Source organism: Nomascus leucogenys, chromosome 6 (assembly GCF_006542625.1).
Source record: "Nomascus leucogenys isolate Asia chromosome 6, Asia_NLE_v1, whole genome shotgun sequence".
Taxonomy (NCBI): domain Eukaryota; kingdom Metazoa; phylum Chordata; class Mammalia; order Primates; family Hylobatidae; genus Nomascus; species Nomascus leucogenys.
The window spans coordinates 91107871-91135809 of NC_044386.1; the positions used below are offsets into that span (position 1 = coordinate 91107871).

At 44.3% G+C, this 27939-nt stretch overlaps 1 protein-coding gene across 2 annotated transcripts in view; it reads left to right on the forward strand.

Moving 5' to 3' along the window:
• Positions 1 to 19602, forward strand: part of THSD4 (thrombospondin type 1 domain containing 4) — a 634456-nt gene extending 614854 nt beyond the window's left edge. Inside the window, exons 15-17 of one of the 2 annotated variants that reach the window (XM_030814683.1) lie at positions 4331 to 4510; positions 8912 to 9056; positions 13539 to 19602. In XM_030814683.1, coding sequence (XP_030670543.1) covers positions 4331 to 4510; positions 8912 to 9056; positions 13539 to 13681 — 468 coding nt within the window. In that variant the 3' untranslated portion in view covers positions 13682 to 19602. The remainder of the gene's footprint in view (positions 1 to 4330; positions 4511 to 8911; positions 9057 to 13538) is intronic. The other variant, XM_012507530.2, reaches the window with a different exon arrangement.
• Positions 19603 to 27939: the final 8337 nt, after the last annotated feature.

The window sequence follows — 27939 nt, forward strand, 5'->3', positions numbered from 1 at the left end:
CATTTGCAGGACTATTTTTGTCTTTATTTTTACCCAATCTATAAACCTCTGTATTTTAAGAGTTAAATTTTAACCATTTATATTTATTGTAATCACTTATATGTTTGGACTTTTCCCTACCATCTTATTTTGTGTTTTCTATTGTCATGCTTTCTTGCTTCTTTCCTCTTTCCTTTCAACATGTTTGTTATTAGTCAGGTTTTCTTAATTCCATTTTTTCTCCTCCAACATTTTGGAAGTTATAAATCTTCTAGTGGTATTTCTTCTGTGATAACATTCAAATTTTTAGCACAGAATTTTAAACTTTTATGTTTCTATTAGTGTCAAGTTATCAGTAACCACATGCTCTCCTAAAAGAAAATAGAAGCCTTCCCCTTTTATTTACCTCCACTCTCTCAATCTACAATATCTCCAAAAAGATGTTGATATTATCTGGATCTAGCTCCAGATTAATGTTAATTTTATAGAAAATACAGATTTAAATTTTAAAATAGTTTTCTCCTTTCCCCCCCAAGTTTCTTTTTTATTGAAATATAATTCACATACCATAAAATGTACCCTTTAAAAATATAGAATTCATTGGTTTTTAGTAAATTCACAAAGCTGTACAACCATATTCAGCATTATCCAATTCCAACACATTTTTATCATCCCCAAAAGACACCTGGTATCCATTAGTAATAATGGCTTTTATTGGTGTCTTTGCCAGCTCCTTCTTTTATATCCTGTGTCTTCTTCCTGGTTCTTTTTTATTTTGCTAAATACTATAACCCAGGAAGTCTTTCAAATAGGATTTGTAAGTGGTAAGGTTTCTGAGCCCTTCAATACCTGAAAATGACTTCATTTTGCACTTTGACATGAATGCTTCTGGCAGATGACTCACTGCTTCCTCTTCCTTGGCACAGTCAGGCCAGCCCAGCTACTCTTGGCCAGTAACTCAGCTGATTACTCATTGTCCTGAGGCCTCCATCCTGATCTCCATGTCCACCACCAATATAGCCTGAAGCAAATGAGCTTTGCTAGAGCTCCTCCTCTGTGTGCATTTGGACTACAGTTTCCTTCTTCAATTTGATCTCATCTGTCTTTCAGTGTTCAAAGATTCCCCATAATTTCTGGTCCACCAAGGCTGATTGCCCTTTCTTGTCTTCAAATGCTGTCTCATGCTCGCATGCACACACACACACACACACAAAGATGCAGATACACACACATAAACACATTCATTCATTTTCCAGACGCACATATTCTGCCATTTCTGAGCATTTACAGTGAGAGAAGGCTGAGATGTGCTCATTCTCCCTTAAGTACACAATCTCTTCAAGGACTTGCCAAAAATAGCAGAAGATAACTACAGGTTTTGATCAAAGTTTGTAGTCTTCTGTTCTGCCACACACTTAGTACAGATGTAGCATCTCATAGCATTGAGGGGTCTTTCAAATCACGTTTTCAAACTCCTCACTTTCGCTTTTCAGATAAGACCACAGCGACCTGGGAAAGTGCAATGTCTTGGCCAAAGACACAGAACTATTTAGCGATGCTGTCTAGACTCTAGTTTCCATGTCTCCTGACTTCAGTCTAGTGTTCCACCCCTGCTGCCCACCCCTGCCCCATCCTCATTCCTCCTGTGGGAGAGGCCAGACCTTTGCCTGCTGCAGCTTGTGGCTCTTCTCCTGCCTTCAGTTCTTCCATTGCTGCAGCACTTGAAAGAAAAGGACAAGACATGAATATACTTGAAATCATAAACTAACATGGAGGAAAATAGGAGAAACAGAGTAGGAAATCTTATAGTGTTTTTTTGGCTGGGCACAGTGGCTCACGCCTGTAATCCCAGCACTTTGGGAGGCCAAGGCAGGCAGATCACTTGAGGTCAGGAGTTTGAGACCACCCTGGCCAATATGACGAAACCCCATCTCTACTAAAAATACAAAAATTAGCCAGGCACAGGGGCTCGCACCTGTAGTCCCAACTACTTAGGAGGCTGAGGTAGGAGAATTGCTTGAACCTGGGAGGCAGAGGTTGCAGTGAGCCGAGATTGCACCACTGCACCCTAGCCTGGGCAACAGAGCAAGACTCCATCTCAAAAAAAAAATTTTTTTTTTAATAAAAAAATCCCGTAGTTTTTTGAATGCTACAAAGATGGCAAAAAAGAAGGCATAGACAAAGCAGAAACTGATGGCCTCTGCTAATTCATGCCTTGCGTGACTACTTCATTATTTGTTGGTTTGGGGGTTTTATAATTTTTTTTTTCTGTAGATAGGTGTTTTTCTTTCTCTCTATTTTTATTTGATTGTGTGGCTGCCTATGGACAGCAAAGCTAATATTTAGAGTTTGAACTGCAGACATTGTTGCAGGCTTCTTTTTTTTTTTTTTTTTTTTTTTTTTGAGACAGAGTCTCGCTCTGTCACCCAGGCTGGAGTGCAGTGGTGCAATCTCGGCTCACTGCAAGCTCCACCTCCCGGGTTCACGCCATCCTCCTGCCTCAGCCTCTCCGAGTAGCTGGGACTACAGACACCCGCCACCACGCCCGGCTAATTTTTTGTATTTTTAGTAGAGACGGGGTTTCACCGTAGTCTCGATCCCCTGACCTCGTGATCCGCCCGCCTCAGCCTCCCAAAGTGCTGGGATTACAAGCGTGAGCCACCGCGCCCGGCCTGTTGCAGGCTTCTTATAAAGGTAGTAGATTCTTTAAAGTCTATAAAAGTACATAGACCACAGCTTTACAACTTTAAATCAAAATGTATTAAGAGGCTGGGCACAGTGGCTCACACCTGTAATCCCAGAACGATGAGAGGCCGAGGCAGGAGGATTGGTTGAGGCCAGGAGTTCGAGACCAGTGTGGGCAACATAATGAGACCCTGTCTCTAAAAACAAAAATTTTTTTTTTTTTTTTGAGACGGAGTCTTGCTCTGTCACCCAGGCTGGAGTGCAGTGGCACGATCTTGGCTCACTGCAACCTCTACCTCCCAGGTTCCAGTGATTATCTTGCCTCAGCCTCCTGACCCCAGGTGATTTGCTCACCTTGGCCTCCCAGAGTGCTGGGATTATAGGAGTGAGCCACCGCGCCTGGCCCCCATCTCTAAAAACATTTTTTTAAATTAGTCGGGCAAGGCCTGGCTCATGCCTGTAATCCCAGCACTTTGAGAGGCCGAGGCAGGCAGATCATTTGGGTTCAGGAGTTCAAGACCAGCCTGGGCAACATGGCAAAACCCCATTTCTACAAAAAAAATACAAAAATTAACCAAGCATGGTGACATATGCCTGTATTCCCAGCTACTCTGGAGGCTGAGGTGGGACGATCACTTGAGTCTGGGGAGTGGAGGTTGCAGTGAGCCAAGATCACTCCACTGCACTCCAGCCTGGGTGACAGAGTGAGATCCTGTCTCAAAAAGAAAAAAAATAAAAAAAGAATGAACGAACCAGGCAAGGTGGTGCACACCTGTGGTCCCAGCTGCTCTGGAGGCTGAGGTGAGAGGACCACTTGAGCTCAGGAGGTCGAGGCTGCAGTGAGCCATGATCGCACCACTACACTCCAGCCTGGGTGACAGAGTGAGACCTCATCTCAAAAACAAAGAAAAAAGTATTGAGTAAACCAAACATGAACAAAAAACATTTTGCAAAGTAATAGATACTAAATGGGATGATTTATGAGCAGTTATATGCATTTTATTTCCATAAACTAATGAAATGCACCAACATATGGAATTGCCTGGCTTCTTTGTGGGGTCACTACCCCATGGTGCAGATTTCAGCACCACATTAGGAAACAAGAAGATTGGGCTCTGTAGTCACAGTTCCCGCTGGCTGCCCTGTTGGAAGGGGAGGGTTGACCATAGGGTACCTTTTCCCAAGTCTTAGGTCTTCTCCTCAGCTGTGGTTGTTCACAGGTGTGCAAAGTCTAGGCATTCATTCAGTCACAATATCCACCTCCTAAGAGAATAGCAGATAAGAATGTCAGTTCATTATCTTACCTCCTGTGAGAGGCGTCAGAGTCTACGGGACAGAAACAACGAAATGACCTGGCTGATGTGTTCCTGCAGGAGAGTTTATGGTAAACTGTTTCCCTCTCAGCACAGAAGACAACAAGATCTTAGTGACCAGCATCCTCCAGGTATGACAATCAGGGCACCTAGTCTGCATTTGGAGACAGAACTGTTAGGAAACTGCAATCCATATGCTACTTCTCCAGAAACATTTCCAAGTTCTCATGGGTTCTTCCTCCCAGAATTGGTGGTAGAATTGAAGGTGCCCATCATAAGCATCCCTTGATGGACAGTAGCTGCCGCCCCCTTTCCATCACGTGACACTCATCTTTCTCTGCTTCTTTCTGCAGTGTTCCATCGAGTGTGGGAGCGGGACGCAACAGAGGGAGGTGATTTGTGTTAGAAAGAATGCAGACACCTTTGAAGTGCTGGACCCCTCTGAGTGTTCTTTCCTGGAAAAACCCCCCAGCCAGCAATCCTGCCACCTCAAGCCTTGCGGAGCCAAATGGTTTAGCACCGAATGGAGCATGGTAAGACATGGTGCTCTTGATGCAGGTTGCATTGGCACAGCGTCCCCCAGCTGAACTCCTATAGACCCCTCTTGGCCAGGCACTGGGTTCAGCCCTGAAAGAGATTCCCTACAGCAATCTACCTTAGGTGGTGGCTGCTGGGGTACCCCGTGACTCGGCCTGCTTTGTGGGGAAGGCCTGAGACATAGATGATCTTGCTTTCTAAATTGTAGAAACAGTGACTCTCACACTTCAGTGTGCGTAGGAATCATCTGAGGATCTTGTTTGACAAGACCAACTCTGGGCCAACTGTGGCCGAGGATTTGCATTTTTAGCAAGTTCCTGAGGTGTGTTGGATGGAGTTGTCTTTGTACTGCATTTTGAGCAATGCTGCCATAGAGGATTGAGGATTCAAGGATGCTGATAAAAGTACTACATCTGATGCCAGGCATGGTGGTTCACACCTGTAATCCCAATACTTTGGGAAGCCAAGGTGGGAAGATCACTTGAGGCTAGGAGTTTGAAACCAGCCAGGGCAACTAGCAAGAACCCATCTTTAAAGAAAATTTTTTTTAATTACTACATTGCACACACACACTCTCTCTCACTCTCTCTCTCTGTGTTTGTGTGTGTGTATACAGTTTTTTAAAATCCTATAGACATTCTGGATTATGGATTGTGGGACTGATTCTGTTTTCTATTTGAACTAGCTACTAGGAAGCTCAAAGCCAAAATTATGCCTCACCTGGTATACCAGATCCTGCAAAGTAGATTTTATGTGCTAATATTCCCATGGCTTTTCTTTCTTTTTCCTACTTTTATCTTCCTTTAGTACTAGTTTTCTCACTTTTTAAAAATCTTATGGCCCTCTAAGTCTTTCTCAAGTCATTTCAAATCCTTTTTGTAAGGAGGGAAATAGTGTGTAAATGAAGAAAGAGAGAGATTGATAAATACAGAAATAAGTTACTAAGAAATGAAAGGGGAAAGGATGGATATAGTGATAAGATTCATTTTTTTCAAGTTGAAGAGTTCATTTTCAAGAAACTTCCTAAAACGGAAAACCTCCTCACCATCATTCCAGGTGACCGGAAAACCTCCTGAGGGCCCCATCCCAGGTGACTATTGGCATAGTTCTGTGGGTCAGAGTGGGAAGTGGGGGAAGGGTCATTCTGCTTCTCATCACTAAAGATCTTCAAGCAGAGGCTGTAGTGAGCCCGGACTAGGGGGGTCAGAGCCTTTCTCACAGTGATCAAGGGTGATAAAAGGGAATTTTCCTTAGAAAATACATGAATAAAAGCTGAGAATTCCATTTCCAAAAAGTGTCTGTCTGCTCCAGTGATAACAGCCGTTTGGCTGTGTAGCAAACCACATCTCAGAGGTAGATGGGAAAGAAGGAGGTGGGTTGAAAGGTTTCTGGCAACTTCTGGGAAGTGGAATTTAATTATTTTGATGTTGACTAAGGCTTGAGGATACAATAACAGATCGCAGTTTTCTTTTGTCATCCGATTTGGAGAGTCTACAAAGAACCATGCTTACCAGGCCAAGTTGAAGGAGACAAACTTCAAAAACACCTGCTGGAAACAACCCAAGTGTCCGTCAGCAGGTGAACAGACAAACCATGGTGCATCCACACAGTGGAACAAAAAACTCAGCAACAAAAATATGGATGAACTTCCAATGCATTTTGCTAGTAAAAAAAAAAAGCCAGGTTCCAAAAACTACGTGTTGTATGAGTCCATCTATATAATATTCTGTAAAAGGAGAAGCTACAGAGACAAAGGCCAAATCAGTGCCTGCTGGGGGATGGGGTGACCACATCTGTCCAATCTGACCGCAGAGGGGCAGCACGGGAATTTTTTGTCTGCAATGAAACTATTTCATGTCTTGTTTGCAGTAGGAGATACACAACTGTATGAATTTGTCAAAACTGATAGATCTGTATACCACAAAAAGGGAAATTTTTAGATGCAAATTTAGAAAATATGAAGTAAATGGTTACTGTAATGGCAAATACTGATGGAAGCTAGACTTCTTTGAATGTACCTTGTTTTACAAATTTGAGTTTGGAACTAAGTAAATATCTTAGGTAATTATAAAAGAAAATTCCATTTTAAAAAAGCAATCCCCCAGAACTGAAAATACAATGAAAAAATTAATCTAAATATGTTTCCAGTTGGTGGCATCAGCACTATTGCGAGTGACTTTGATACATAGTAATTTGACATTCTATCCCTAAAAAAAATTACTGCAGAAAAATGTTCACACTGTTTGCAATTATCCTATTTTTGGTGATAGTTTTGTACTGGGTATGATGATTGGGCATATAAGTGTGAGAAGGTAAATGAGTAATTAGATGATAGTATAATTCTATTAGCCCCAATATCCTTGAGAAGTAGGATGTTCAAACTTAGGAGAAAGTAGATACAGATACAAGATAGATATTGTATGGCTTAAGGCCTCAATAAAAAGCCTGTTGTCCTGAATTTGAATTGGAAGTGTCAGTATAAATTTAGAAATTGAGTTATCTTTCTAAAAATCTTTTCTAATTTCACCCACTGAAAGAGTCTAGAATCAGTGACCAATCTAGGGATTCAGAGGGGGTGGCCGCTTCCAGATCTGGGGCAGCATATATGTAAGTTAGGCTGGGATATCTTTTCCTAGCGGGCAGCAAGGAAGTTCTTAAACACAACAGAGCTCATGTCCAAAGCATCCCAGAGCCAACTTGTAGAGGCTCCTGTGAGCCATGGAGCATCAGTAAGAATAATAATAATAGATTGGATGAAGCAAATTATATGTGTCTAAATCCATCCATTTACAATAAGTTTATAATACTTTAAAAAACTGATAAGTCATCATTATAGGATGTTAGGGAACCAACTTATTATTATGAAAACCCGTAAATGAAGGGAAAGATTCAAGTGTTTATGCTGTCTTTCTTAAACAACATACCACTGGGTAACCAAAGAGTAAAGGTGCTGAGGGAATATGATAGAATTAGAATTAGAATTCTAAACCCCCAATAAACTAATGGATCTGAGCATTGAACATCAATGGCCACTAACATCCCCAAAAGAGAGGCAGCCCCCCGGAAGTAGTTTCACAAAAAAAAAAAAAAACCTGCACCTGTTAAGGCCTCTTTTAGGTCCAACTTCCAATGTTCAGGAGATACAGAGCATAGAGGAACACGAATTACACCATGGGAGCACAGTCAGCAAAATCCAGACTATGGGAAACCACAGAACAAATGACTCAGTTCCAACCCCCTGCTACAACCAAAAACTTTTTAAGTGCAAGAAGGAAAAAGACAGTGGAAGGGAAACCTATGGATTGAAAGAGTTGTGAGAGACTTACTGACCAACTGCAACTTGTAGACCTGATGCAGATCACATCCTGATTATTATTATTATTATTTTTTTGAGACAAAGTCTCACTCTCGCCCAGGCTGGAGTGCAGTGGCACCATCTCGGCTCACTGCAACCTCTGCCTCCCGAGTTCACGCCATTCTCCTGCCTCAGCCTCCCAAGTAGCTGGGACTACAGGTGCCCCCTACCACGCGTGGCTAATTTTTTTGTATTTTTAGTAGAGACAGGATTTCACCGTGTTAGCCAGAATGGTCTCCATCTTCTGACCTCGTGCTCAACCCACCTTGGCCTCCCAAAGTGCTGGGATTACAGGTGTGAGCCACTGTGCCCTGCAATCCTGATTTTAAAGGAAAAAAATCTGTATTAAAAAATCTTGGCTGGGTGCGGTGGCTCATGCCTGTAATCCCAGCACTTTGGGAGGCTGAGGTGGGCAGATCACCTGAAGTCAGGAGCTTGAGACCAGCCTAGGCAACATGGTGAAACCCCGTCTCTACTAAAAATACAAAAATTAGCCAGGCGTGGTGGCACGCACCTGTGATCCCAGCTACTGGGGAGGCTGAGGCAGGAGAATTGCTTGAACCTGGGAGGCAGAGGTTGCAGTGAGCGGAGATCGCGCCACTCTGGGTGACAGAGCAAGACTCCGTCTCAAAAACGAAAAAAATCTATAGGATTCGCAAGGTAAGTGGAAGTAGGAACACTGAGTCTATATTGAAGAGAATAAGAAATTACTGTAATTTCTAGGTAGAATAATGATACTGTGGTAATTGTTAAGAGTTCTTGTCTTTTAGAGCTACAGCCTGAGTTATATGGAAGAAGTGATCAGATGGCTAGATTTGCTTCAAAATAGTGGGAGGAGCAGGAGGGCTGGGGATATGGATGGGACACACCTGGCATGAGTTGCTGATTGTTGAAGCTGGTTGATAGGTACATGGGAGTTTGTTTTCATATTCTATCTCCTTTTGGAAATGTTTGAGATTTTCCAGTGTCTTCTTTCTTTCTCCAGTGTGCTGAGCTATTGGTCTGCCCAAAAATCTGATGTTTTCCCTTTGTTCCCATGCAGTGTTCCAAGAGCTGCCAGGGCGGCTTTCGGGTCCGGGAAGTGCGGTGTCTGTCAGATGACATGACTCTAAGTAACCTCTGTGACCCTCAGTTGAAACCAGAAGAGAGAGAATCTTGTAACCCTCAGGACTGTGTCCCTGAAGTTGGTAAGTAGAGATTTCAATCATGGGGGAAATGTTTGTGTTTTTTAAGCTTGTCAAATTCTCTGGTGTAACAATAACAAGCCTCTTCTAGGTCTTTCTGTGACCTTGCACACAGTCATGGAGTTCAGAGGGTCAAGGCGCTTTTGGTATTATAAGTTTCATAGTTTAAGATGATCATTCATAGCAAGGATGGCGTCTAAGCCACCCACCAAGAGACACACTTTAGTGTGGATTGATTAAAATGGTAATGCCTTCAAAGATTTGGCTCTATCATCCTTAAGGTCAAAGTAGTAAAATGTCAACTTTTAATTGTCGGTGCAAACCAGTGTAGGCTGGACCATGTGGGGAGATTCTGGGACCTTAGCAGGGAGTTGGCAGAGAAGGGAGGAAGGGGAGGAGGCCAAGAATTGGTAGAGACAGTGATGGAGGGTCTGACCATCTCTCAGAGGGGCGTAGTGCTAGCTGAGTCCAGAGAGATGCAGTGACTAGACTCAAGGAGGGGGAGTGACAGCAGGAAGATCTAGGCCACACAATGGTCAGAGTCCTGCAAAGAACAGCAGTCTTGCAATTCAGAAGACCCCAACCTGCACCCTTGCAATAGGGGCCAGTTTCCTGGAGGAAAGCATTGGAGAGCATTAGGGAGGTTAGGCCCTTTCATGGGCTGCAGTTCATGAGGAAGGGGCCCATCCCAGCAGGGGAGCTCAAGTACAGCCAGAAAACCGAAGAAGGCACCTCGCACATAGATTGGGCAGATAGGAAGTGTGAGGTGGGTGAAGATGCATCTTCAGAGGCATATTGGATGCCCCAAAGCCCAATTTGAAATCTACTCAGAATGCACCCCCAGGTGTAATCAGGACTGGTTCCAGAATGGAGGTGCACCGAGCCCCTTCGGTAGCTTCTTCACAGTCTGCTAAGAACATATTTACTTTTCTGTCTTCGCAATAACATCAAAGGAAATGTATTAATATATCAATAAGCTTTCATGGGGTAGATTCCTCCTGCTGTGGACTAAATTGAAGGTTTTAATATACTGACCTAACATCCTTCCTATCCCAGGGAAGATGTGTCAGTTACAGCTTAGATGCTTTATGGTCAAAAGGCCGGGTGCGGTGGCTCATACCTGTAGTCCCAGCATTTCAGGAGGCTGAAACCAGTGGATCACTTGGGCCAGGAGTTTGAGACCAGCCTGAGCAACATGGTGAAATCCTTCTCTACAAAAAATATAAAAATTAGCCAGGTGTGGTGGCACATGCCTGTAGTCCCAGCTACTTGGAAGGCTGAGGTGGGAGAATCACCTGAGCCCAGAAGTCGAGGCTGCAGTGAGCCATGATCACACTACTGCACTCCAGCCTGGGTGACAGAGTGAGACCCTGTTTCAAAAAAAAAAAAATATCTACCACAAGAGGCTGAAGAAATGCCCAAGCTACTAGTAATCAGAAATGCAAATTTTAAAAATAATGAGAGTCCATGTTTTTCCATAAGACTGGCAGACTTTTAAAATATTAGACAATGTTCAGTGTTGGCAACCTCGTGGGGGGATAGGTCAAGTGGCAACTTGTAACTTGGTGTAAACTTTTTAAAGAGAATTTTATCAATATCTATCAAGATACAAAGCGCCCATTATCTTTGACTTAATTTCACTTCTAGGAATATATTCTAAAAATATGCTCTCAAAAATGTATATTGCACTTGTAAGTGCATATACATTGTGCAATATACATTTGCTCTTCCATATAAACTTTTATTTTATTTATTTAATTTTTTTTTTTTTTTGAGATGGAGTCTCACTGTATCACCCAGGTTGGAATGCAGTGGCTCTATCTCAGCCACTTATTGCACTTATATTGCACAATGTAAGATGCACACACACACAAAGAATAGGGCTCATCGGGTGTGCCACCTACTCAGGACGCAGACGCAGGAGGATCACTTGAGCCCAGGAACCTGAACTGTGGTTGCCCCTATGAACAGTCACGGCACCTCAGCCTGAGCAACACAGAAAGACCCCATCTCTGGAAAAAGAAAAAAGGGGGGGGGCTTAATGAATTGTGTAGAATTAACGAATGAACCGTACAATTTCTTGTAACTTATAAAAATTGGAAGCAAGCTGGGCGCCATGCGTGACTCATACCTGTAATCCCAGCACTTTGGGAGGCCAAGGCGGGCGGATCACGAGGTCAGGAGATTGAGACCAGCCTGGCTAACACAGTGAAACCCCATCTCTACTAAAAATACATAAAATTAGCCAGGCGTGGTGGCACGTGCCTGTAGTCCCAGCTACTCAGGAGGCTGAGGCAGGAGAATCGCTTGAACCTGGGAGGCGGAGGTTGCAGTGAGCCGATATCATGCCATTGCACTCCAGCCTGGGCAACAAGATCAAAACTCCATCTCAAAAAAAAAAAAAAAAAGAAAAATTGGAAGCAATCACATTTCTATAAATAGAAGGAAATGACTTATTTAATTATGTTCCAGCACATAGGACAAAATACAGACACCCCAAAAAAGAAGATGGTAGATATTATGACACAAAAAATTATCTAAATATATTTATGAGTAATATTTTAAAATGCAAGCAGCTGAGAAGTATATTGTCAGTTCTTTCCCAAAGTAATCTATAAATTCAAGCAATATTAATCAAAATCCAGGCAAGGTTTTTCATAGAAAAATCTGACAACCTATGTCTAAAGTTTATGTGGTGGCTCACGCCTATAATCTCAGCACTTCAGGAGGCCAAGGCAGGCAGATCACTTGAGCTGGAGTGGGAGACCAGCCTGGGCAACATGGTGAAACCCTATCTCTACTAAAAATACAAAAAAAATTAGCCAAGTGTGGCAGCATGTGCCTGTAATCTCAGCTACTCAGGAGGCTGAGGCAGGAGAAAGGCTTGGACCCGGGAGGCAGAGATTGCAGTGAGCTGAGATAGAGCCACTGCATTCCAACCTGGGTGATACAGCGAGACTCCATCTCAAAAAAATAAAATAAAATAAAATAAAAGTTTATATGGAAGAGCAAGAGCAAGGAACCAAGAAGAGCCAAGGCTGTTTTGATGATTAACCATGTTGAGGGACTTTTCCTACCACATATCAAGGCATATTGGCACAAGGATGGATTAGAAAAAGCCAGGAGAGCAGAATAGCCCAGAAATAAGCATATGAAGGATGCATGATATATGAGGGAGGTCACATTATGAATCTGTGGGGAGAAGATGAACGATTCAATAAACGGTCGTGAGCCAATTGTTTGTCCATATACAAAGAAAAAAACAAGAAAACTGAACTCCCTTCTCTCATTCTACACATACCATACATACCACAAACCCTAATTCCTGGTGGATTAGTCAAATGAATGTGAAAAGAACACTTTAAAACTTTTAGAAGAGAACAGGGAAATTTATATTTTATTTCAGAATACAAAAGGGTTTTTTAAATGAAACCAACAATTCCAAACCACAAAGGAAAACATATTATAATATCAATTACATTAAAATTAAAAATCTCTGTTTATCAAACAACACCAGGAGCGAAGTGATCAGAAAAGCCACAGGCTAAAGAAGATATTTGGAACACATATAACCTGACTCACAAAGGATCAGATCCATTAGATTAAAAAATGATTCATGAAAATTCTTTATAAGTTAACTAAATCAGAAAATGAGCAAAAGATCGGAAAAGCAATTCACAGAAAAGGAAGCCTCAATGGCCAATATACATGATATGTTCAGCCTCACATGGGAATCATTTCACATTCACTAGCTCAGCAAAAACTAAAACATATGGCAAAAAGAGAATTCTTCTGTTTCACTGACAGGAACATAAACAGTTATACCGACTTTGGAGAGCAAACTGACCGTATCTAGCAAAGTTGGATATACCTGATGATCCAGCAAGGCCCAGGCAGAGGATGGCAACAAAACTACTTAAAAGCATTGTTTGCACTGGAAAAAAAAGTTGGATTAATGTCCAACTTAAATGTCCATCAATAGAAAATGATTAAATTGTGGATTATATATACAAGAAAATTCAATAATGAAAATATGTATAGCATTCATTAAATATGAATGAACTGCACAAATTCAGTGTTGAGCAAGTTGCCAAGGAGCTTATACAATATGTATCTTTTTTATGTTTAAATGTCACAGAGTGGTGAGGGATTCCCTCACATAGAGTTTAAGTGTAAAGAAATGTTTGGGGATAAGAAACGTCAAATTTGGGACTTCTGATTACCTCTGGAGTGATGAGGATGAAGGAGGAAGTGATCAGAGAGAAGTGAGGACACAGATGAGTAACTTATTCTCTATACCTATTTCTCTTATAATGTTTAAAAGGAAGAGAAAAACCTGTGAGCCCTTGGCACACATTCACACCCCACAATGGTAATAAACAGCAGCGCGGGAGTTAAAGCCACAGCCACCGCCCTTTCTCTTCCCACTGGTCCAGGCTGCCTCTTGTGCTCAGGGAGTCTTCTGTTCGTTCTCTTTCGCTGCAGATGAAAACTGCAAGGACAAGTACTACAACTGCAACGTGGTGGTCCAGGCAAGACTCTGTGTCTACAACTACTACAAGACCGCCTGCTGTGCCTCCTGCACCCGTGTGGCCAACAGGCAGACGGGCTTCCTGGGGAGCAGATAACACCCCTGCACCCCCATCAGTAGGGCAGCATCACTGCCTTCCCAGGGGCTTCAGCAGTGCGCCTGGCTGGCTGCTGCTCCACCGCGGGTCCCCTGGCCCAGGCGCTGCCAACCAACTTAGTCACCACCCCTGCCTCCGGTGAATGCACCCCGTGGTACCCAGGGGGTTTTTACACAGGATGTTTGAAAGCCACCGTCGGTCCTTTAAGCATCACCATGTACTGAGGATCCCCTCCTTGGACCTGGCACCTGCTAATGGTGCCCTTTGAAAGTCAAGCAGTGGGAAGTACATGGAGCTCTCAGCCTTGCTCCCATCTGGCACCTTCAAGTCAGCAGATGGGCCACTGACTGAGCGCTGCCCCGTCCCTGGTGCTACTGGCCTTTCTAAACTTAGCGCCCTGGAGAGTCCAAGAAGGCAGTGCCCCCAACCCAGCGCCCCACTAAGCCTTGCTGACACGCGTGCATCCCTCTGTGACCTCAGCCCAGCTGTGCCTGTTTTCATTCTCAAAGACATTAGACTGTTTTCCTGCCCTATGACACAGATATCTCACATGAATATTGTGCTTTATTTAGCAGGTGTACTCACAGATACTAGCTCCTTAGCAGCTCACAACATCCCAGAATGGGAGGCAGGGGGTGACTCATCCCCATTTTACTGACAGGGAAACTGAGGCTCAACTTAGGTAATTGACCTGCCAGGTATATTCACCCATCCAGTGAAAGAGCTGAGTCCCCACCCCAGTCATCTACCAGTAACCAGCCTGGGGCCTGTCCTTAGATGTGAAAGGTGCTGCTTCATTTCTGACCAAGAGACTGAGAAGTTTCCCAGAAAGCAAACAAAGCCCAGGCCCCTGAAATCTTTCCGGTCAAGCCTTTATCCCAGCACTCAGTTGTTTTGGATGTCTGTTCCTACTTGCCCTTCCCCACAAAATTACAGATCCTAGTTACAGGACTCTGCCGGCTTTATTAAACTGTCCGTGAGACAAGAAAGCCATTGGGGGAACCAGGTGATTGCCTGAAATTCTGACTCCGTTCCAAGTGCTGTTCCTCCCAGGGAATCAAAGGCCAGGGTCCTTATGGCCGTGGAGCCTTCCCGACCACAGAGCCAACTTGTGAAGCACACAGCTCTGCGGCCTGTGCTCTGCCCTGCTTCAGCCGCCTCCTCCACGCTCTTCACCACGCCCCTGGAGAGTCCGGCCAGCCTGTCCCAGCCAAAACACTGCTGTATTAGAAAAAGTCTCTTTCTGGTCTTTCTGGTTTTGTTTATGAATTTCCCTCTGTGGCCACAAATTCCTCCCCTCCCCCATGACTCACACACAGTCCATACTCCCCACCCCCAGACTTGAGCACCAAGATCTGCATTAATGCAGTTGGCCTGGGAAAAGGAGCTGTGGACCCTTCCCCATCTCTTCCAATTCACTTCCCCCAACTATCCAGTTCCAGACGCCGCAGGCCTGGAAGGATGCAGTGCATATTGAAAGGTGGACCCTCCGAAAACCAGTTAAGAGGAATATACGTATGTTTTACCCATTAAGAAATAATGGCAAGCTAAACAAATTGTAAACTTACAGAAAATTTGTCTTCTGGTCCTGGGCATATTTCCCTTTTAAAGCAAGCCTGGATTCTTAGCAAAGTGTTTCCCCCATTTGCTCTTTTAGTTGACAAATCTGCTACTGTGATGATGGTTTTGCAGCTTTTGGAAGCAGTATGGCAACCTGGCCTGACACGCTCTTTAGGCTTCCACTAACCTGGGGCTTTCAGAAATTCTATTTGGCCTTTCTGTGGGTAGCTTTCCAGCTTCTCTTCTGGGGAGCCCCAGGCATCATTTCCCAAAAGCATCCCATCTCCTGATTCTCTTGGAACTCCTACAGATAAGCAGCCTGGCAGAGGCCCAGGCTCCCAAACCGACAAAGTGAAAAGAGACCAGAGAGGCCAAGCATATTGACCAGTGCTGTTCAGGGCCTGCTCTTTCCACTCGCCACTTATTTTGCTTCTTGTCACGAGGGGAGTTGTTCCTGTATGCGGCTGCTCTCAGATCTTGCCGAGCAAGCCTGTCATCTGAAGAGGTTTTCTTTTCATGCTGGAGGGCAGGGTAAGATCAATGAGTGGAAGAGAGAAAGGCTGTTTTAGCTCAAGTTAAAGGAACACTTTCTAGCCATCAAAGCCGCCCAACAGAGGCAAGGGCCACCACACATGAGGGAGCGCTCTGTCCTTAAAGGGAATTATCTGTTGAGTGGGAGGTGAACATCCTGGTTCTTCCAACTCAGGAATTCTCATGGCTGGGCTGGGTCAGTGATGGCTTTGTCTCTTTATGTCTAAAGTGCCCTATGGCTGCTGAAGGTTACCTAACCATTCTTTAAAAGGAGAATGACCCTCCATGAGAATGGCCAGCCTGCCAACTATGCAATTGAAGAGGAGCCGATGGATCAATCCCATGTATCCCTGGGGGAGAAAGTGCATAAACCAGGGGTCTTTTTTTTTTTTTTTTCAACAAACCATTGAGCTATTCTTGGAGTTGATCTCTGGAGAGGTTATACATTGTTAGAAGTTTGATTATTATTATAGTTTGATCAATTTATTTGTCTTAGAGATTCAATTTTTACTAATTCCCTAGTTTTTTATTTCAGCATCTGAATGTCTTTCTCCCTAGCACAATGCATACAATCAGGGCCTTGGGTATTTCCAGTGATAACTTTCCTTGGAGAGGATCTAAGAAAAGCCCAGATTTCGGTAGCCATCGCCCTCCAAATATGTCTGTTTCTGCTTTCTTAGTGCCCATTATTTCCCCTTCTCCTTTCTTCTGTCGCTGCCATCTCCTTCTTGGTCTTCCCATTGTTCTTTAACTGGCCGTAATGTGGAATTGAAATTTACATTTCGATGCTGGTTTTTTTTTTTTGGCCTGTGTACTGGATTGCCTTGTTTCCTGCTCTGAATTTTAAAATTAGATATTAAAGCTGTTATATGGTTTCCTCACAAAAGTCAACAAAGTCCAAACAAAGATAGTTTGCCGTTTTACTTTCATCCATTGAAAAAGGAAATTGTGCCTCCTGCAGCCTAGGCAAAGGACATTTAGTACAATCAATTCTTTCCACCCTCACGATGACTTGCGGTTCTCTCCGTAGAAAAGGGATGGCCTAAGAAATACTGCAACTAAAAAAACAAACAAACAAAAAACACCAAAAAAAAAAAAAAAAAAAAAAAGCCATGTAAAGCCAGCCACTAGAGGGAGTCAATTCAGTTCTGTAAAGGCATGCTCAGTGCCCGCTGCCTGCAAGCTGTTGGGGACCCCAGGGAGGGCAAGGCAGCCTGTCCCCGCCTCCAGGGAGCTAGAACATGACAAGAGTTCTCAGCACTGTGCCCACCTGTCCCTTTACCTTACCTCTTTGGCCCAGAGTTCTTGGAGGGTTTTTTCTTTATTTTCTTATGTACTCATCTACTTATTCTCAAAGTATTTAGCATTCAACACTCTTTTTGCTTTAAAAAGAATGGCCTTACAAAGGGACAGAAAAGAGAAGACACGAGTTTGGCATATTTTCATCAAGTTATGTGGCAGAGATCCAGATATTACCAGGACCTTTCTAAACCAATGTTGTGGGGTTTTTTGTCATCCGGATAGCCACTTTATAGTTGGAATATCAATTTTCTAGTGAGGAGGAAGACATAAATGTAAGTGGTAAAAAGAAACATGACTTCCCTTAAAACAGGCTGGATAATCTCTATCAGCCTTGTGGGTGGAGACGACTATTTGATCCTTGCCATATAAAACATTTTAATATGGTTTACATGGGAAAATATCGATGGCTTCCTCACAAAATGTATGGATGACATGAAGTTGAAGAGCTAACGGCTTGGGTGACACGTGCTGGATCCAAAAAGATCAGGGAGACTAGAATAAAACTTGGATGTTAAAAACTCACCAGGAATCCACATAAAGTCCTATATTTGGACTAAAACGAAAAACTATGTAAATACAAGGTGGGAGAGAGGCAAGAATTTCAGTTGACTAAGCTCAATGTGAGTCAAAGTGGATGGAACCATGCAAAAACAAAACCCACAGACATGCAGGCTACGTGAGGAGAAAACTGGTGAGGGTCACATCACATTTTGTTTGCATTTGCTGGAACCATACTTTAAGAAGAAAACCGATCATCTATAACATCAGTTTATCAATGCCCCAGCCTGATGAAGGTGCAGACTCTCAGAAACAGCGGGAAGGACTTCATGAGAACCCTCAGGCTGGAGAAGGGACTAGGGCACAAGGAGAGCTCTCCTAGGACCAGGACCGAGAAGCTACAGGGAGGCACAGTTTAGCTCCTGCAGAGACCCAGCTTTTCACAAGTTGGAGCCTTCCAGAGATAGAGGGACTGTGGTAGGTGGTGACCCACCCATCACTGGAGGTGGAAGCAGAGGCCGTTTGCCAGGGATGCTGGAGAGGGGATTCAAGCATCTGGCTGGGCAACGTGATGCCCAGGGCCATCCCCACTCGGGGCTTAGGGGAGTCTGTAAGTAGAAGAGCTTTAGGTGATTTGTTTGGTGGGGGAAGGCAAGTACACAGCTATGCACTTTCTGTTTCTGACTTTTGCCACCCTGTCAGCCATGGGGAGCCCACTGTGGGACTGGAACCCTGAGCTGAATGTGGCCTCATGTCTCACAGAAACACTGGCAAGTTGCTCAGAGCCGCCGTCTGCATCGAGGAGTAGCTGAGCGGCAGGATGGGGGGCTGCCTGCCCAGGGTCACTCACCGTGGTGGAAGCAGAGCCATGGCTTGCCTAGGACCTTATAGATACCATCACTCTTTCTCAGCTCACCTTGAGTTCCTGCACCTTTGCAGGGGCAAAGTAACTCCCTGCACCCTGAACCACCCCCCATTCCTGTTCGTTTCAGCAGATAATGATGGGGGGTGTCCATCGTGCTGAGGATGTGACCACAAGAGGGTGAAAACTTCCAGCCAACTTTCTCAGTCCTTTCTCTTGCGAGAGGGAAGCCACCTGCTACACAAACTAACACCCCCTGCCTTGACCCCTTCCCCACGACTCAGTTGACAGAAGGATATACTTTGTTATAACTTATTATTTTGCTCTCTGTAAATACAAGATGTTTATAGGAAATATGTATTCTGAACTCTATCTGAAGAATGAGTCACTACACCAAAATAGTTCTATTGTTTAGAATGTGTTAATTTTAAAGGGACCTGATAGGTATTTATTTACATATGCGATCCACATTTGTGTGAAAGCATTTGATCATACTAACCCAGCCTCCTGGAATGTCACTGTACGATGATTGATGTCTTTTTCTCAGTCCATAGTTACAATTGTTTAGTATGCTAATTAGTCCAGTTCCCTGAGGTTTAAGATCAAATATAAATTACTCTGCTTTTCGACTCATTCAGGTAGCATTGTACCTGAACCTGATTGCTACTTTTTCATCTTAAATATTATATTTCCTCATCTAATCTGCCTTCCCCTCATCCACAGACATTTGGAGAAGGAAATGGGAGGGTGTCTGTTATCCCTTTCTCTCTGCTTTGTCCCCATTGTTAGACTGGCAGCGTCAGTTGCTCGGCAGACTTGTTTAGAGCCATGGATGAGGCAGGTGGCTGGCGGGGACAGGGGGAGGCTGAGAGGGAAGTGGTGGCATTTACTGCTCTGACACTTCCAGTGTCCCTGCTGGGGATGCTGGGGCCAAGGCCTGTGGTTGGCCTGTGAACTGCACAGCCAGGAGCAAGGAACTCACTAAATACTCCATCACCTCCATGTCCCCCCTACAGTGTTAAATTATTATGTAAGCAGGTGAAGGGTAGAAGGCGAATTATGTGAGTAAATATGGTCTGTTCTCTCTTCAGCAAAAATGACTATTTTTGTGTGTGACTAATTTATTTTTATTATTGTAAAGATACAATAAACTGGTTGAAATATCTGCTTTTTTGACAAGTTTGTGCTTTCTCTGGCCTTATTCATGTTCTGTTCTGCTGCAAATAGCCCCCTCTAAAAAGAAGACTCAGACAATAAACTAGTTGAAATACCTGCTTTGTTGACAAGCGCGTGCTTTCTCTGGCCTTATTCACGTTCTGTTCTCCTACAAATAGTCCCCTCTAAAAAGAAAACTCGGACCCTTGAGAGGGCAGCGGCTTGTAGACGTTGGCTTTGGGTGCTTGAGGTGGAGCCGGGCCAGTTAGAGAATGAGACGTGCCTTAGAGAGAACATGAGCCCAGCCGCTTACACGGGTCCTGAGTTAGGCTGCGTTAGACTCACCTGAGAAGCTTAAAGTGAAGTCCTCAGGCGTGTGCTCCGCGCCCAGGATGCAATCTCACATGAATTTCTTTAAGTCTCCCCCAGGTAATTATATTGTGCAGAATAGGTTGGCACCCACTCTGCTGGTTTGGTGGGGCTCCATCTCTAACTTGAATTAATCTTCTTCCAGCTCCCTCTAGCTGACTTCACTTGGGTCTTGATTTTAGCAAAGTGTTCGACAAAATCTTTCAGGCAATATTGGTGCAAAATAAAGTGAAACGTGACTGAGATGGTGATGCCAGTTGAAGGCCACCCTGGCCTAGAGAGCAGTCTCTAGCGAAGCCTACAAGCTCTGCTACAGACTCCATCCTGGACAGCATGTCGTCAATAACTCAGAAACCAGCTCTATGCCTAAAATGCATTGCCCACCCTTCCCATCCACCTTTTTGCCTGGAAAAACCTCCATTTATTATTGTGGTAAAATCCACTTTACATAAAATTCACTATTTTAACTTTTTTTTTTTTTTTTTTTTTGACAGTCTCACTCTGTAGCCCAAGCTGGAGTGCAGTGGCATGATCTTGGCTCATTGCAACCTCCGCCCCCGGGGCTCAAGCGATTCTGGTGCCTCAGCCTCCCAAGTAGCTGGGACTACAGGTGTGCCCCACCATGCCCAGCTAATTTTTTGTATTTTAGTAGAGACAGGGTTTCCCAGGGTGGTCTCAAATTCCTGAGCTCAAGCAATCTGCCCCCCTCAGCCTCCCAAAGTGCTGGGATTACAGGCGTGAGCCACTGCGCCTGGCCTCCATTTTAACCATTTTCAAACGTACAACTCACTAGTATTTAAAGCAACCACAGTGTTGGGCAACCATCACCCCAAAATTCCATTTATTCTTCAACAGTTCAATACAGGAGTCCACCAGGCGCCGGCCACTCTGCTGAGCACACTTACACCAGCTCGTTTCATCTTCACAGCAAACCTATGAAGTTCAAATATTGTTTCCTTCTACAGATGAGAATATTGAGACTTGGAGAGGTTTGGTACCCCAGCTGATACTTGGTGGTGCTAGGATTCCACAGTCTGCTTCGCCTGGAGGATGAGGCTTGTCTCTTTGCCGCCTCCATCTCCTGGCATGTTATATGGTTCCAGCCTATACTAGTTCCAGCCTCTTTCTCCACATCAGTTTCAGTCACTGGGCAACAATTGCACAAGGGCTGCATGAAAAAGTCCAGTTGCTGCCAATCCTACCCTGGCTCAGTGTGACCAATGTGATCTGAGGCGGCTTCTGGATGAGTGCACCCCCCACCAGGGGGAAGCAGTGAGCCTGCTCTGCGCAAGGGTCAGACCCAGGCTGGGACCCTCCGCCTCCAGTTCTGGGGACCACACGTCGTAAGGTTTATTGACCGTCTGGAAAAAGCCCAGAGGATGGTAGGATGGTGACTGGGATGGAGGGGTTCTGGAAGGAGGGCTGTCTTCAACCTTCAGACAATTTAAAGGACTGTCAGGGACAGATGACAAGAACCTGGATTCCTCCAGCAGACCAGGGCAGGGATGTGACCGGGAGTCAGACTTGGTTCAAAATGAGATGTTTCCAGTAATCAGAGAGGCTGAACAGTGGGAAAAGACACTTTAAGAGACAGGGCCAGGGGCAGTGGCTCATGCCTGTAATCCCAGCACTTTGGGAGGCCGAGGTGGGCGGATCACTCAGGAGTTTGAAACTAGCCTCAGCAGCATGGCAAAACTCCGTCTCTACAAAAATACAAAAACTTAGCTGGGCGTGGTGGTGCACACCTGTAATCCCAGCTACTCAGCAGGCAGAGGTGGGAGGATCACTTGAGCCTGGGTGGCAGAGATTACAGTGAGCCGAGATCGAGCCACTGCTCTCCAGCCTGGGTGACAGAGTGAGATCCTGTCTCAAAAAAAAAAAAAAAAAAAAGAGAGTGAGTGACACCCCCAAAAAAGTGATCAGGAACATTTTAGGAGAGGGAAAATTTGAATATGGGCTGTATTTAAGATGACATCATTGGCCAGGCACAGTGGCTCACACCTGTAATCCCAGCACTTTGGGAGGCCAAGGTGGGTAGATTGCTTGAGCCCAGGAGTTCGAGACCAGCCTGGGCAACATGGCAAAACCCCATCTCTACTAAAAACACAAAAATTAGCCAGACCTGGTGGCGGACACCTGTAATCCCAGCTACTCTTGAGGCTGAGGCACGAGAATCGCTTGAACCTGGGAGGCGGAGGTTGCAGTGAGCCAAGATCATGCCACTACACTCCAGCCTGGGCAACAGAGCAAGACTCGGTCTCCAAAAAAAAAAAAAAAAAATGACATTGTTGAATCCATGTAAAGCTTCTTGGACGTAAGGATGGTGTTTGGCCAAACAGGAGTACATGTTCCTCCAGTACTTAGCCAGGAAGGTCATGATCTGCTGTTTACCTTCAAATGCGTCACTAAATGTGTGTGTGTGTGTGTGTGTGTGCACGCACATGCACATGCGTGTATGGAGAAAGAGCATGCACACAGATAAGGTTAAGATGTATTTTGGTGAATATTAGTGAAGGGTATGTGGTGTCCATTATACCACTTCTCTGGGGTTTGAAATTTCCTAAAATAGAAAGTTGTGGGTGGCAGAAATAAAGTACAAAAAGGGGATGGGGAGAAAGAGAACTAACTTTTTTTGCTGTGTTTTTCAAATTTACCTAACAAGAATTAACTGGGGTGCTCATTCAACCTTGCAGGTAAGCAAGGTAAATTATGTGCACAAACAAATGTTTTTAATTGTTTGAATTTTTTTCAATGAATCATTTACCAATTATGGTTTAAGAAGAATGGCTAGCTGGGCATGGTGGCTCATACCCATAAAGAATCCCAGCACTTCAGGAGGCTGAAAGGGAAGGATCACTTGAGCCCAGGAGCTTGAGAACAGCCTGGGCAACATAGTGAGACCCCATATCTAAAAAAAAAATAAAATAACAATTAGCCAGGTGAAGTGATGCATTCCTGTAGCCCCAGCTACTCAGGAGGCAGTTCAAGGCTGCAGTGAGCTCTGATTGCACCACTGCACACCAGGCTGCATGACAAAGCAAGACCCTGTAGAAGAAGATGAAGAAAGAAGAAGAAAGGAAGAAGGAGAAGAAAGACAAAAGAAAGAAGAAGAAGGAGAAGGAGGAGGGGAGGAGAGAGGGGCGGGGGGAAGAGGGGAGGAGGAGGGGAGGAGGGAAAAGAGGAGGAAGAGGGGAGGAGGAGGAGGAAGGGGGAGGAGAAGGAGGAAGAGGGGAGGAGGAGGGAAGGAGGAGGAGGGAGGAGGGAGAGGAGGGGCAGGAAAAGGGGGAGAGGAGGGGCAGGAAGAGGGGAGGAGGAGGGGGAGGAGGGAGAGGAGGAGGAGAAGAGGGAGGAGGATGGGAGGAAGAGGAGGAGGAAGAAGAGGGGAGGAGGATGGGGAGGAAGAGGAGGAGGAGAAGAGGAGGAGGAATGGTCAATACTTAGTAGACTCAAGTGCGATTTAATAAGGTGCCTTACATCACTTGATCAGGAACAGTTTCCTTGGTCTCTCTGACCAAGAAAAGAGAGAAGCGGGTTTACAAAGAGCTAGGAAAGAAGACACAATATTAGAATGGGTTAACGAAGCAAAGAACAAGCCTTCCCAAAGTAGACAATGGAGCCAGTGGAGGGGAGGGGAGGTCCCAGGAGAGGGGACAGGAATCTGTGTGGTGATCCTTGACCTCATCAAGGCTGGGGAACCCCGACTGGGTGAGCACCACTCGATGCCAGCTATCGTCCGAGTCTCTACAGCACTTAGTTTGCATCTTCACAACAACTCATGAAGCAAGCACTCTTGTGTGGCCATTTTATGGAGAAATAAATTGAGGCCCAAAGAGAATAAGTAATGTGACCAAGCTATTAAGTGAGACAGTCTGGCTTAGGTCTTCCTTATGCCTCACTGTCTAATGAAATCAACTGGAACTTCTTTTAAAAGTGATATGGGGCATTATTTCCGAGGGCTCTGTTCTGTTCCATTGATCTATGTCTCTGTTGTGCTACCAGTACCATGCTGTTTTGGTTACTGTAGCCTTGTAGTATAGTTTGAAGTCAGGTAGCGTGATGCCTCCAGCTTTGTTCTTTTGGCTTAGGATTGACTTGGCGATGCGGGCTCTTTTTTGGTTCCATATGAACTTTAAAGTAGTTTTTTCCAATTCTGTGAAGAAAGTCATTGGTAGCTTGATGGGGATGGCATTGAATCTATAAATTACCTTGGGCAGTATGGCCATTTTCACGATATTGATTCTTCCAACCCATGAGCATGGAATGTTCTTCCATTTGTTTGTATCCTCTTTTATTTCATTGAGCAGTGGTTTGTAGTTCTCCTTGAAGAGGTCCTTCACATCCCTTGTAAGTTGGATTCCTAGGTATTTTATTCTCTTTGAAGCAATTGTGAATGGGAGTTCACTCATGATTTGGCTCTCTATTTGTCTGTGATTGGTGTACAAGAATGCTTGTGATTTTTGTACACTGATTTTGTATCCTGAGACTTTGCTGAAGTTGCTAATCAGCTTAAGGAGATTTTGGGCTGAGACAATGGGGTTTTCTAGATATACAATCATGTCATCTGCAAACGGACAATTTGACTTCCTCTTTTCCTAATTGAATACCCTTTATTTCCTTCTCCTGCCTGATTGCCCTGGCCAGAACTTCCAGCACTATGTTGAATAGGAGTGGTGAGAGAGGGCATCCCTGTCTTGTGCCAGTTTTCAAAGGGAATGCTTCCAGTTTTTGCCCATTCAGTATGATATCGGCTGTGGGTTTGTCATAGATAGCTCTTATTATTTTGAGATACGTCCCATCAATACCTAATTTATTGAGAGTTTTTAGCATGAAGGGTTGTTGAATTTTGTCAAAGGCCTTTTCTGCATCTATTGAGATAATCATGTGGTTTTTGTCTTTGGTTCTGTTTATATGCTGGATTACATTTATTGATTTGTGTATGTTGAACCAGCCTTGCATCCCAGGGATGAAGCCCACTTGATCATGGTGGATAAGCTTTTTGATGTGCTGCTGGATTCGGTTTGCCAGTATTTTATTGAGGATTTTTGCATCAATGTTCATCAAGGATATTGGTCTGAAATTCTCTTTTTTGGTTATGTCTCTGCCAGGCTTTGGTATCAGGACGATGCTGGCTTCATAAAATGTGTTAGGGAGGATTCCCTCTTTTTCTATCGATTGGAATAGTTTCAGAAGGAATGGTACCAGTTCCTCCTTGTACCTCTGGTAGAATTCGGCTGTGAATCCATCAGGTCCTGGACTCTTTTTGGTTGGTAAGCTATTGATTATTGCCACCATTTCAGAACCTGTTATTGGTCTATTCAGAGATTCAACTTCTTCCTGGTTTAGTCTTGGGAGGGTGTATTTGGCGAGGAATTTATCCATTTTGTCTAGATTTTCTAGTTTATTTGCATAGAGGTGTTTGTAGTATTCTCTGACTACAACTATCTGATCTTTGACAAACCTGACAAAAACAAGAAATGGGGAAAGGATTCCCTATTTAATAAATGGTGCTGGGAAAACTGGCTAGCCCTATGTAGAAAGCTGAAACTGGATCCCTTCCTTACACCTTATACAAAAATTAATTCAAGATGGATTAAAGACTTAAATGTTAGACCTAAAGCCATTAAAATCCTACAAGAAAACCTAGGCAATACCATTCAGGACATAGGCGTGGGCAAGGACTTCATGTCTAAAACACCAAAAGCAATGGCAACAAAAGCCAAAATTGACAAATGGGATCTAATTAAACTAAAGAGCTTCTGCACAGCAAAAGAAACTACCATCAGAGTGAACAGGCAACCTACAGAATGGGAGAAAATTTTTGCAACCTACTCATCTGACAAAGGGCTAATATCCAGAATCTACAATGAACTCAAACAAATTTACAAGAAAAAAACAACCCCATCAAAAAGTGGGCAAAGGACATAACAGACACTTCTCAAAAGAAGACATTTATGCAGCCAAAAAACACATGAAAAAATGCTCATCATCACTGGCCCTCAGAGAAATGCAAATCAAAACCACAGTGAGATACCATCTCACACCAGTTAGAATGGCCATCATTAAAAAGTCAGGAAACAACAGGTGCTGGAGAGGATGTGGAGAAATAGGAACACTTTTACACTGTTGGTGGGACTGTAAACTAGTTCAACCATTGTGGAAGTCAGTGTGGCGATTCCTCAGGGATCTAGAACTAGAAATACCATTTGACCCAGCCATCATTACTGGGTATATACCCAAAGGACTATAAATCATGCTGCTATAAAGACACATGCACACGTATGTTTATTGCAGCACTATTCACAATAGCAAAGAGTTGGAACCAACCCAAATGTCCAACAACGATAGACTGGATTAAGAAAATGTGGCACATATACACCATGGAATACTATGCAGCCATAAAAAATGATGAGTTCATGTCCTTTGTAGAGACATGGATGAAACTGGAAAACATCATTCTCAGTAAACTATCGCAAGGACAAAAAACCAAACACCGCATGTTCTCACTCATAGGTGGGAATTGAACTCATGGACACAGGAAGGGGAACATCACACTCCGGGGACTGTTGTGGGGTGGGGGGAGGGGGGAGGGACAGCATTAGGAGATATACCTAATGCTAAATGACGAGTTAATGGGTGCAGCAAAACAACATGGCACATGGATATATATGTAACAAACCTGCACATTGTGCACATGTACCCTAAAACCTAAAGTATAATAATAAAAAATAAAAAATTTTTTAAAAAGTGATATGGGGGCCCTACTCCCAGATATTTTGATCTTCAGTTGATTGAGGGTGGGGACCAGGCATTGATGTTTTGAAACCTCTCCAGGGAATTCTATCTAAGGCTAAAAACACTGAGAAGAGTGTGTCCCACTCTGACGTGCATATGAATTGCCTGGGGATGCTGTTGAATTTCGGATTCTGATTCAGTTAGTCTGGGGTGGGGCCCGAGTTCTAACATGTTCCCAGATGATGCTGATGCTGCTGGTCCAAGGACCGCGCTGAAAAGTGAGGCACCTCACCCTTCGGAATGCTGAGGGGTTTCCTGTATTTACCGGGAAGATGAGCAGGTGACCTCTGAGTCATTTGCTCTCTTTATAAAACCATCTTCTATGAAGTCTAGACACTAGGTCTGAATCTACTAGTTCGCCTTTTGACCAATAACGCTTAGGGACTCTGAAGTGGTTTTAAGCCTCTGTGCTCGTGCATAGGTGATTTATTGGTTTTTACCAGATAATCGGTGTATTTAGGCACTCAGCTGTCCACACAAAAGAGAAACCTTGACTGCACTGACTTGGGGACTTGTTTTTGTTGGTGGGTTTTTTGTTTTTTTGTTTGTTTGTTTGTTTTGTGAGACAGAGTCTCACTCTGTCACCCAGGCTGGAGTGCAGTGGCGCAATCTTGGCTCAGTGCAACCTCTGCCTCACGGTTTCAAGCGATTCTTGTGCCTCAGCCTCCCGAGTAGCTGGGATTACAGGTGCATGCCACCATGCCCAGTTAATTTTTGTATTTTTAGTAGAGATGGAGGTTCACTATGTTGGTCAGGCTGGTCTTGAACTCCTAGCTTCCGGTGATCTGCCCGCCTCGGCCTCCCAAAGTGCTGGGATTACAGGCGTGAGCCACTGCACCCGGCCGGGAAGTCCTTCTACTAAAAATGCAAAAATTAGCCAGGCATGGTGGCATGCCCCTGTAATCCCGGCTACTCGAGAGGCTGAGGTAAGAGAATTGCTTGAACCCAGGAGGCAGAGACTGCAGTGAGCCGATATTGCACCACTGCACTCCAGCCTGGGCAACAGAGCGAGACCTCATCTCGAAATATAAAAAAAGAAGTTCAGAGGGAGGCAGTTGTTGGATTAGGTCTGCAACTCAACAGCTTCAGGGCCAGCTTCTCTGCAGCTCTCTTGGCCTCTTCTTCGTGGTTGCAAGCCAGCTTCTCCTGCTCCACCTATCATGTCCATCTTCAGGGAAGAAAGCAGGAA